Source organism: Otolemur garnettii, unplaced genomic scaffold (genome assembly GCF_000181295.1).
Source record: "Otolemur garnettii isolate 467f Iridium unplaced genomic scaffold, OtoGar3 scaffold00210, whole genome shotgun sequence".
In the NCBI taxonomy this organism is placed as follows: domain Eukaryota; kingdom Metazoa; phylum Chordata; class Mammalia; order Primates; family Galagidae; genus Otolemur; species Otolemur garnettii.
This window is the reverse complement of record NW_003852605.1, coordinates 110,998-122,716: the sequence shown is the minus strand read 5'-3', so window position 1 is coordinate 122,716 and position 11,719 is coordinate 110,998. Positions and strand designations below refer to the sequence as shown.

Below are 11,719 nucleotides of genomic sequence, written 5' to 3'. Positions count from 1 at the left end.
GCCTCCCAAGTAGCTGGGACCACAGGTGCCTGCCACAACGCCCAGCTATTTTTTGGTAGCAGCTGTCATTGATGTTTGGCTGGCCGGGCTGGATTCGAACTCGCCAGCCCAGGTGTATGTGGCTGTCACCTTAGCCACTTGAGCCACAGGCACCTAGCTGCCAAACTATTTTCCAAAGTGATTGGGTACCAGTTTACACTTCTGCCAGCAATGTGTAAGAATTCTTTGTTCATTCTTCATCTTAACACTTTTTGGTGTCTGGTGTTTTTGTTTGTTTGTTTGTTTGTTTTGCTTTGTTTATAATTTGGTAGTTGTGTAATAGTGTCTCATGATTTGATTATTCTAGAAATATGAATTAGTGAATAATTCAAGGTAAGTTTTATGTTGTGCTTTATTTCCTATGAATTCTCTCAGGCACCTCTTAACAGGTAGGGTAATTTATTAAATATTCAGAATTACTTTTGGCAGAAATACCATTGCTATTGGGTTTGTAGTAGAAAAAGAATTTTATTTCCTTTTTTTCGAGACAGACTATTGCTCCATTGCCCTCAGTAGAATGCTGTGGCATCACAGCTCACAGCAACCTTTAGCTCTTGGGCTTAGGTGATTCTCTTGCCTCAGCCTCCCAAGTAGCTGAGAGTACAGGCACCCACTACAACACCCAGCTATTTTTTGTTGCAGTTTGGCTGGGACCGGGTTTGAAGCTACCACCCTCAGTATATGGGGCCAGTGACCTACTCACTGAGCCACAAGTGCCACCTGCTTTTCTTTTTTCTTTTTTTGAGGCATAATCTCACTCTGTCCCTCTGGTGCTGTAGCATCATAGCTCATAGCAACCTTTAAAATTCTTGGGTTTCAGCAATCCTCTTGCCTCAGCCACCAGAGTAGCTGAAAGTACAGGTGTGCGCCACCACACTCAGTTAATTTTTCTATTTTCAGTGGAGATAGGGTCTCCCATTGCTTAGTCTTGTCTTCAACTCCTGAGCTCAAGCAATCCACTGCACACACACACACCCCTTTTTTTTTTTTTTTTTGAGACGGTCTGAAGCTGTTGCCCTGGGTAGAGTACTGTGGCGTCACAGCTCACAACAGCCTCAAACTCTTGGGCTCAAGTGATAATCTCTTGCCTTGGTTTTTCTATTTTTAGTAGACACAGTCTTGCCTTTGTTCAGGCTGGTCTCCCAACTAGTGAGCTCAAGCAGTCTACTCGCCTCAGCCTCTCAGATTACAGGCATGAGCCAACCTGCCAGACCCTTTCAGAAATTCTTAAATAGGAATTTATCTCTTTTGGAGTTAAAAAAAAAAAAAGGTAGTATTAAGATAAAAAATGGCTTTGGGCTATTTCCTGAATTTAAAAAAAAAAAAAAGAAAGAAAGGTCAGGCAAAGTGGCTATGCCTGTAATCCTAGCACTCGGGAGGCTTTTTTTTTTAAGAGACAGTCTCACTTTATCACCCTCAATAGAGTGTTGTAGTGTCAAAGCTCACAGCAACCTCAAACTCCTAGGCTTAGGTGATTCTGTTGCCTCAGCCTCCTGAGTAGCTGGGACCACAGTCATCCGCACAACACCCGGCCATTTTTTGTTGCACTTTGGCCGGGGCCGAGCTTGAACCCACCATCTTCATTATATGGGGCCGGCGCCCTACCCACTGAGCCAGAGGCAGTGCCCTTTCTTTTTTAACTTTTTCTCTTTCTTTCTTTTTTTTTGTTGCCCCAATTGGTGTCAGTGGTGTCATCAAAGCTCACTGCAACCTGAAACTCCAGGGCTCAAGCAATCCTTCTGTCTCAGTCTCCTGAGTAGCTGGGACTATAGATACATGTCACCATACCCAGCTAATTCTATTTTTTGTACAGTTTGGGTCTTACTCCTACCCAGGCTGGTCTTGAACTCCTGGCCTCAAGCCATCCTCCTACTGCAGCCTTCCAAAGTGCTAGGATTTTTTTAGGCATGAACTACTGTGCCTGCCCTAGAATAGGCATTTTATAAAAGGGAAACACGAAGACCAGAGATAGATTAAAAGATGGAAATGAAGACCACAATAGGTGACCATTTTATACTGACCAGCATACAAAAGAATAGCCCCCAGTCTGGCAATATGCAGTTTGATGAGGTGTGGAACAGATAGAACACTGGTTACACCTGGTTGGAAACAGTATAGCATTACCTAGTGAAGTTAAAGATGTAGTACTCTGGCTCGGTGCCTATAGCTCAACCGGCTAAGGCGCCAGCCACATACACCTAAGGTGGTGGGTTCGAATCCCCAGCCCGGACCCACCAAACAACAATGATGGCTGCAACCAAAAAATAGCCAGGCATTGTGGCGGGCACCTGTGGTCCCAGCTACTTGGGAGGCGGAGGCAGGAGACTCGCTTGAGCCCAGGAGTTGGAGGTTGCTGTGAGCTGTAATGCCATGGCACTCTGCCCAGGGGGACAGCTTGAGGCTCTGTCTCAAAAAAAAAAAAAAAGATGTAGTACCCTGTTAGTCCTATGAATCCTTTCAATTATTTATAGATTCATATTCAGCAAATATTTGCTATCTGAGGCCAAATAGTGTTCTGTGTGCTTGAGATCAGAGTGAAACAGCTAACAATAGATAGAGAGGTGACTAGTGCTATGGGAAAATGTTACTTACAAGAATAAAAACAGAGTTTAATATTGGGCCTACTTATGGATTTTTACTTTTATGGATGTAAGGTCTACCAGTATTACATACTATTTGTTGTATCAGTGCCACTCAATTCTTTGAATTCTATTAGAGTTATTTACCAGAAATCTCCTCACAATCCATCATCAAAATTTATTTTGAGACAGAGCCTCAAGCCCTGGTTAGAGTACCATGACGTCACAGCTCACAGCAACCTCCAACTCCTGGGCTCAAGTGATTCTCCTGCCTCCACCTCCCAAGTAGCTGGGACTATAGGCAGCCGTCATTGTTGTTTGGCAGGCCTGGGCTAGATTTGAACCAGCCAGCCCAGGTGTATGTGGCTGGCAGCTTAGCCACTTGAGCCACAGGCGCTGAGCCTATGTCCTTTTTCTATTCAATGAATATACAGTTTGTAAACCATGTGATTGATTTATGAAATGATTTGTTGGTCATAAACTCTAAATTTCTAAGGTGTATACCCGAAAGCCTTTACCAAATATGATTTTTCAAATGACTAGATCATATCTATATTTTACTTAAAGGCATTTTGTTTATGGAGCCAAAATTAAACAAGATTGGTCATAAATTGGACCACTGTATTTTTAGACTTTTCCATGAGCTATTAAAAGAATAGCTTGCCTCTGTATTGGAGGCAAGCCTAAAGGGTATATAGAGAAAGAGTACACTTTAAAATTATTTTAGGTAGTAAGGACAAATAATAGAAATTTCATGATTGAAGATGTGCTTCAAATTATGTTTTGTTTTGTTTTTGAGACAAGAGTCTCATTTTGTCACCCTCAGTAGAGTGATATGGCATCATAGCTCACAGCAACCTCAAACTCTCAGGCTCAAGCGATTCTCTTGCCTCAGCCTCCCAAGTAGCTAGGACTACAGTTGCCCACCACAAAACCCTGGCTCAGACTAGGCTGGTCTCGAACTTGTGAGTTCAGGCAGTCCACCTGCTTCAGGCAACCCCTTCATTCCTTTGTATAGCTGAACAATAGTCTGGTATAGATATAAAGTATTTTGTTTAGCCATTAATCTGTTGACGAACATTTGGGCTGTGTTTGATTTGTAGTTATTGTAAAAAATGCCTCTGTGGACATTCATGTATGATGATCTGCCTGCCTCAGCCTCCCAGAGTGCTGGAAGCCACCTCACCTGGCCTAGACATAACTTTTAGTTTCTCTGAGATATATACCTGGGAATAGAATTATTAGGTCATGTGGTACCTAAGTGTTTAACAAGTTATCCACAGCGGTGTCACCACTTAGCATTTCTACCAGTATTATATGAGAGTTCTAATTTTCTCTGCACCCTTGCTTTATTATAATTTATAAAAATTCATTTACAAACCTTTGAATCCTTAACCATATGCAAGGTACCATGATAGATACATGCTACATATGTATTAAAGAATGGCAAGGCAGCATACTTAGACAAGACAAGACAGCTGACCTTGGGCGGTGCCCGTAGCTCAGTGGGTCAGGCACCAGCCACATACACCCAGGCTGGTGAGTTCGAACCTGGCCTGGGCCAGCTAAACAACAATGACGACTGCAACAACAAATAGCTGGGCATTGTGGTGGGCACCTGCAGCCCCAGCTACTTGAGAGGCTAAGGCAAGAGAACTGCTTGAGCCCAAGAGTTTGAGGTTCCTGTGAGCTGTGACAGCATGGCACTCTACAGAGGGCTACATAGTGAGACTGTCTAAAAAAAAAAGAAAAAAAAAAAAGATGATTGGCCTCTCCTGGGAGCTAAGAAAAAGGTATCTTGGAAGATGTTAGTGTTAGTGTCCTATAAGGCACTCTTGACACTTCAGAGGAGATTATTTCCAGATAGAGAATTTGAGACTTCTTTAGGCTGGCTTCTTGTGGGCAAAAGGCATCACTAAAGAAATTTAGTTTAAAATTTTCAGAGCAAAAACAGTTTCATCCCCCACAAAAAGTGACTATTAAGAGAAGATAAAACAAAATGCCCATAATTCCACCTTCCTAATAAAACCATTATTGACGTTTTGACATGTTTCCTTTTCATCTTTTTGCTTCCAGAACAGAAATTTCTTTTATCTGTCTTCTTTCACATCCTCCTGTTTATCGTGTATCTCCTCCCCTACCACACATTCTTCACGTGTCTGCCCTCTTGCATAACTTTACACTTTAGGTAGTATTGGGGTATATTTAAGGTAGTGGGTAAGTAGTTGCTATGGAATATGTAGTAGCCACAGAATTGTTATAACAGTAGCAAAGTATTGCCAGTTAATATTTATTCTGCACTGGGAGGCCCAGGTGGGTTGATTGCTTGAAAGCTCATGAGTTGGAGGCCAAGCAAAAGCAAGACCCCATCTCTACTAAAAATAGAAAAACTGAGGCAAGAGGATCCCTTGAGCCAAAGTTGGAGGTTGCTGTAAGCAATAACGCTACAGCACTCTACCCAGGGTGACAGCTTGAGACTCTTGTCTCAAAAAAAAAAAAAATTTTATTCTGTAATCATTGCCTCAGTTGGGACTCTGCTACAGAAATTTGAGATTGAGTATGCAAAAATGTGAAATGGTTATTGTGTCAATTGGAAAACTTGAATGTGCTTAGTGGTGCGTGAAAAGGGGAAATTGTTTATGTTAAAAATTGAGGCATTGTTCCTGTTTGATCCCACAATAGGTGATTTATCTCCCTGCCTTGAACTTTAGGTTCTCTGTGGTTTCAACTAACATTCTTACGGCGTAAAGTATGCAACAAACAATTACATCTTTTCCTTAAGGAGCCTTGATTTGATTGATACTTTTCTGGAAGAACTTATTTTATTTATTTTTTTTATTGAGACAGTCTCACTTTGTCACCCTTGGTAGAGTACCATGGAGTCACAGCTCACAGCAACTTTCAGACTCTTGGATTCAAACGATTCTCTTGCCTCTGCCTCCCAAGTAGCTGGGACCACAGGTGCTCACCACAACGCCCGGCTACTTTTTTGTTTGTTTGTTTGTTTGTTTGTTTAGTGGGCCTGGGCCGGGTTTGAACCCAGTTCAAAACCATCAGCCCCAAAGCATGTGGCCAGCACCCTAACCACTGAGCTATAGGCACCTCTGGAAGAACTTATTATAAGGACAGTATCATCTTACATCTATTACCTGGAGTTATAGGTATAAGCCTATGTAAAAACAACTATGAATTCTACTAAAGAAATGATATTTATTTCCTATATCAGTGAATGATAGAATCATCATCTTATTATACATGCTGGAGCTGGCTTCTTTTAATTTATTATTTTATTTATTTATTTATGTATTTACTTATTTTAGAGACAGAGTCTTACTTTGTCACCCTTGGTAGAGTGCTGTGGAGTCACAGGTCACAGCAACCTTCAGCTCTTGGGCTTAGACAATTCTCTTGCCTCAGCCTCCCCAGTAGCTGGGACTACCGGCGCCTACTGTAAGGTGACCCAGACGTCCCGCTTTTGGCAGGACAGTCCCGATTTTTAACAATTTGTCCCGCATCCTGCAGCATTTTACAAAAGGCCCGATTTTTGGAAAGAGTGCACAAACGGGTGGGAGAACAGTAAGGGAATATACGGTTTTCGGCTGCCATGTGGCTATTTCGCCAGGATATGAGTTTTATATTATTTTTGTTAATTTTATAATGTTAAACTGTAATAATAACAAATAATTGTTGAGAAGTGATTATTGAGAACTGCTTATCAAAGTTTGCATTGTTGTCAGGTCCCTCCCTGCCTTGCCCCCTGCCCCACCCCTCACCCTGCCCCCCATCAATGTTGTCCCGCTTTATGAATGTTAAAATCTGGTTGGTCACCTTAGCCTACTGCAATGTCCAGCTATTTTTTGGTTGTAGTTGTCATTTGACAGGCCCAGGCTACATCTGAACCTGCTAGCTCCGGTGTATGTGGCTGGTGCCCTAGCCGCTGAGCCTAGTCTCTGTTGTTTTTGTTTTTTGTTTTTAAAAACTCCATGGGCAGCGCCTGTGGCTCAGCAGGTAGGGTGCCAGCCCCGTATACTGCGGGTGGTGGGTTCAAACCTGGCCCCGGCCAAACTGCAACAAAAAATAGCTGGGTATTGTGGTGGGCACCTGTAGACCCAGCTACTTGGGAAGCCGAGTCAAGAGAATTGCTTAAGCCCTAGAGTTTGAGGTTGCTGTGAGCTGTGACACCATAGCACTGTACCCAGGGCGACATAGTGAGACTCTGTCTCAAAAAAAAAAAAAAAAAACCTCCATTAGAGTGATCTTTCTGAAATCCTTAGATTTATTGTTACAGGTGGTGATATTTTAAATTAGTATCTAAATTAGACTTTAGAAACGAACCCCAGTCATTTTGTTACAGGTGGTGATACGTTAAATTAGTATCTAAATTGGACTTAAGGGTATCAAATTGGACTTAAGGGTATCGATGCTGAGTACCTTGATTTGATTGATCATTTGACTGTGTCTCATTTTAGCAGTTATATTTAACAATTTTTACTTCTTTTGATTGATTCATTGTGCTATTTTTCTGTTTTCATTTACAGGGTCAAAGATGTGTGTGGCCTTTTAAATGATTGAGTGAAGATGGAAATGGATTCAAATTAATACATGACTTCTCTATCAAAGCAATAGAAGATTCTTTACATCACCTTCAGTAGCTCAATTCAGTTTTGAGAAGGAGCAGAACAAGTGAAATTTGAAGAGAAAAGAAAGAAGAAATTTGAAGAAAATTGAAGAGAAGAAAACCTCATTTGGAACTGTCTTTCTCTTTGACTACTACGTACCCCCTGTCTTTCTGCTTATTTTACCTTTGCTCTGAATTTATAAATAAAGACCAAAGAAATAGAATATACATTTAGGAGCTTTATACCAAGAAATTTGCTTTGAAAGCTGCTGTTCCATGGTGGGAAAAGTATAACAAGTTCTTACCTGATTTTTTCCTTTTTCAGACGAGATTTCTAATGTCCTTAGATTTTGTAGGATAAGACAAATATAAATACATATGTGCACATTATTTTTAGCAGTTGTGTACATAAGAATAAGGAGATTTGTATTTTAGGGCTTTGTCATGTGGGTGTTTTACCACTGAAGTTAATTCCTCACAGTATCTTTTATAGTAGGACTTTAATATTGTTGATCTATCATCTTGATGACATTACTTGCCCACACTTGAGCCCACCTGTCTTTCTAGCTATGACCTTGTTATGAGCAGCATTTGGACTCACTGTGCAAATGTCCATGTATCACCTAATTAAGCATCATCATAGTGCCATAACTCAAGGAAGTTGAATGAGGTGAATGTAGACATAGCTCTTTCCCCTTCCCCCCCTTTTTTAAATGTAACAAATCCTTTTTATGTTCCCCTTCCCCTTTCCCCCTTCCCCTTTTCCCCTTTTGGAAACGTGTTAGTAGTTTAAGACGAGTGATTGAGGGCCTGAGAAAGCAAACCACACAGAGGCTGGCTTCTTTGTGTTTCATCTTAAGCTGTGCTGCTGGCTAGGTTACTTTAAGCACACGTTTAACAAGGAAACCTCGTGGAAAATCCAGCTGGCAGACTCAAGTTCAGGAAGCAGGACCACAGAGGTTATACTCTGGGGTAAATATTTTCTATATGTCTAACTTTCTTTTTTTTTTTTTTTTTTTTTTTTTGAGACAGAGCCTCAAGCTGTCCCCCTGGGTAGAGTGCAGTGGCATTATGGCTCACAGCAACCTCCAACTCCTGGGCTCTAGCGAGTCTCCTGCCTCCGCCTCCCAAGTAGCTGGGACCACAGGCGCCCGCCACAACGCCCGGCTATTTTTTGGTTGCAGCCATTATTGTTGTTTGGCGGGTCCGGGCTGGGGATTCGAACCCGCCACCTTAGGTGTATGTGGCTGACGCCTTAGCCGGTTGAGCTATAGGCGTCGAGCCTATATGTCTAACTTTCAAAGGAAACTCTATATATATGTGTCATGAAAAATGCACTTGCTTTCTGATGTATTTAATTTTGGAAAATATCAGTGAGTGGTTTGAAGGTATCCACAGATCTCAGGAAAACTGAGATACTAATTATTATTTGAAGAAAGTAATGTGAACTACATACAAAAGATCTTGACAGGTTATATCTTCTTTCTCTAGGAAGACCTTTACTGCTTTTGCTAGAAGTTACCTGAGTACTTGAAGCAGCTTAATCTCTTTTTATAAGTATCTGTAGTTTTAAGTCAGTGTTTATTCTTCAAGTTCTTATGATGTAACTTAAGACTCATTAGCTTCTTTCATGAGACCTTCCAGATTCATGTTACGTTTTTCTGTTTGTGTTTGTCATAGTCATGTATTCACAGACTATTGCTATTGTTTAGAACTTCTCTGAGATACGGAGAGTGGTAAGTAGTCTATAGAGAGGCTCAGAGGGCAGATCTTTCTGTAAAGAGGGATTTTAGGGTAATCACAGATTCTTCTTTTTTTTGTTGTTTTTTTGGGGGAGTTTTCGGCCAGGGCTGGGCTTGAACCCGTCACCCCTGGTATATGGGACCGGCATTCTATTTCTTGAGCCATAGCCACCGCTCCCAATCACAGATTCTTTTTACACATTGATACCAGATTCTTGCAGGCTGGAGTAATTTTAGTTTTCTTATTTTCAGATCCTGGACATGAGGTTGGATGCCTCACCTTATTGAAAAAGAGACACTGGACCTAAATGGCGCAGCATGATTTTGTTCCTGCTTGGCTAAATTTCTCAACACCACAGTCAGCTAAGGTACTATTTTCTATTCTTACCCAAATACCAGTTTTTTCATCCCTAGCTGGTCTGTTTTATGCTCTGGATTTTTAATATATTCAGCCTTACCTGAGGATTTCAAAAATGTTTTCACAGATTGGTTAGCATTCTGTTTATAGGATATAACTAATTATATAGTCCACATCAGTGTGTACTTTTATTTTTTTATTTTTTAAAGATGAGTCTCACTATGTCACCCTCAATAGAGTTCCATGGTATCACAGCTCCGAGCAACCTCAAACTCTTGGGCTTAAGAGATTCTCTTGCCTCAGCCTCCCAAGTAGCTAGGACTACAGGCACCCGCCACACTAGTTGTCGTTGTTGTTTGACCAAACAACAAAGGCTGGATTCCAACCCACCAGCTCCAGTGTATGTGGTTGGCGCCCTAGCCGCTTGAGCTATAGACACCAAGCCCAGAAAAACACTTTTAAGAGTATACAGATCTTTTAATATACAAAGAATAATTGTTTTAGCACATGAACTAAGTAAAAAGAATTAGAAGACATTATTTCAATGTTTTCAATAAGGCTACAATAAGAAAAGTTATATGCTTTGGGCATAAGGATAGATAGGAATGGAAAAAAAATTTTTTTTTAATAGTCCTATATGTGTAGTCAGTTGATTTTTGACTAAAGTACCAAGGTAAGTCAATGAGGTTGTGATGGTTTTTGTTTTGATGCAAATAGTGCTAGAACAACTGGGGGTATCTGTATAGGTTGAGGGATTAAAGAACCTCAACCTTAATATAATACATAAGAATGAACTTGAAATGAATCATAACCTAAATTACAAAGCTTAAACCATAAATCTTTTAGAAGAAAATATTGGAAATCTTTGTACCTCATAGAATGGATAAAATAAAAAAGACTGACATGACAATACCAACTGTTGGTAAGAATGTTGATATTCATTGGGAATTACATAAAAATATCTATACCCAAATCTATACTTTTCCTATGAAACATATCCGTACTTTTCATGACTTTATAGACTTTGGTCTATATCATTTAAGAATACCACAGGATAGGGTGGTGCCCATAGCTCAGTGGGTAGGGCATCACCCACATACACCGAGGCTGGTGGATTCTTACCCAGCCCGGGGCAGCTAAAACAACAATGACAACTGCGACAAAAAAGTAGCTAGGGGTTGTGGCAAGTGCCTATAGTCCCAGCTACTTGGGAGACTGAGGCAAGAGAATTGCTTGAGCCCACGAGTTTGAGGTTGCTATGAGTTGTGATGCCATGGCACTCTACCTAGGGTGACAGCTTGAGACTCTGTCTCAAAAAAAAAAAAAAATACCGTAGGATAAAATTCTTTGGAATGCAAAGAACCCACCACCCTCAATATGTGGGGCCAGCGGCCTACTGGCTGAGAGCCACAGGTGCCGCCCAGTTTTTTCTTATTTTTGATAGAGAGAGCGTCTTGGTCTTACTTGGGTTGGTTTCAAATTCCTGAGCTCAAGCAATCCTCCTGCCTCTGCCTCCATCAGTGCTAGGATTACAAGTGTGAGCTACTGCACCCTACCTGTTGGATTTGCTTTTGTAGATATTTACAGGAGTTTGGGTTTTTTTTTCCTTCCTTTTTTTTTTTTTCGTGTAAACAATTGAAGTTTAGGCCCACACCTCTAATTCTACCACTCTGGGTGGCTGAGGTGGGAAGATCAGATGAGATCAGGAGTTCCAGACCAACCAGAGCAAAGGCAGACCCTGTCTATCCTAAAAATAGAAAAATTAGCCCAGTGTGGTTGCATGTGCCTGTAGTCCCAATGGCTTGGAAGGCTGAAGGAGGAGGATCAGTTGAACCTAGAAGTTTGAGGTTTCTATGAACTGGGCTGCCACCATAGCACTCTAGCCTGGGCAGCAGAATGAGACTGTCTCCCTCGCCCTAAAAAATTCAAAATGGCTGCCTTTTCTTGCCATCTGTGATAATGAAGTTAATTAATGTTTGTGTGTATAACCTAAGACTACTCTAAAATAATACAAAAGACCTGGAATAGGTAAAATAAAGACTCAAATCCCTTATGGTAGATATGCTCATACTTGGAGCTTCTTTTCTTTCTTTTTTTTTTTTTTTTTTTTTTTGAGGGGCAGAGTCTCACTTTGTCACTCTCTCGTGGCGTCACACAACTTAAAGCAACCTCCCAACTTCTGGGCTCAGGCGATTCTCTTGCCTCAGCCTCCCTAGTAGCTGGGACTACAGGCACCCACCACAGTGTCCAGCTATTTTTTTGTTGTAGTTTGACTGGAGCCGGCTTTGAACCCGCCACCCTCGGTATTTGGGGCCAGCGCCCTACCCACTGATCCACAGGTGCAACCCAATACTTGGAGTTTCTTTTTTTTGTTTTTTTTTTT

At 41.2% G+C, this 11,719-nt stretch overlaps 1 protein-coding gene across 1 annotated transcript in view; it reads left to right on the top strand.

The window, feature by feature from the left end:
- GPBP1L1 (GC-rich promoter binding protein 1 like 1) overlaps positions 1 to 11,719 on the top strand; it is a 47,150-nt gene that overhangs the window by 13,351 nt on the left and 22,080 nt on the right. Inside the window, exons 2-3 of the mRNA XM_003801409.3 lie at positions 7,157 to 8,208; positions 9,231 to 9,346. Coding sequence (XP_003801457.1) covers positions 9,287 to 9,346 — 60 coding nt within the window. The 5' untranslated portion in view covers positions 7,157 to 8,208; positions 9,231 to 9,286. The remainder of the gene's footprint in view (positions 1 to 7,156; positions 8,209 to 9,230; positions 9,347 to 11,719) is intronic.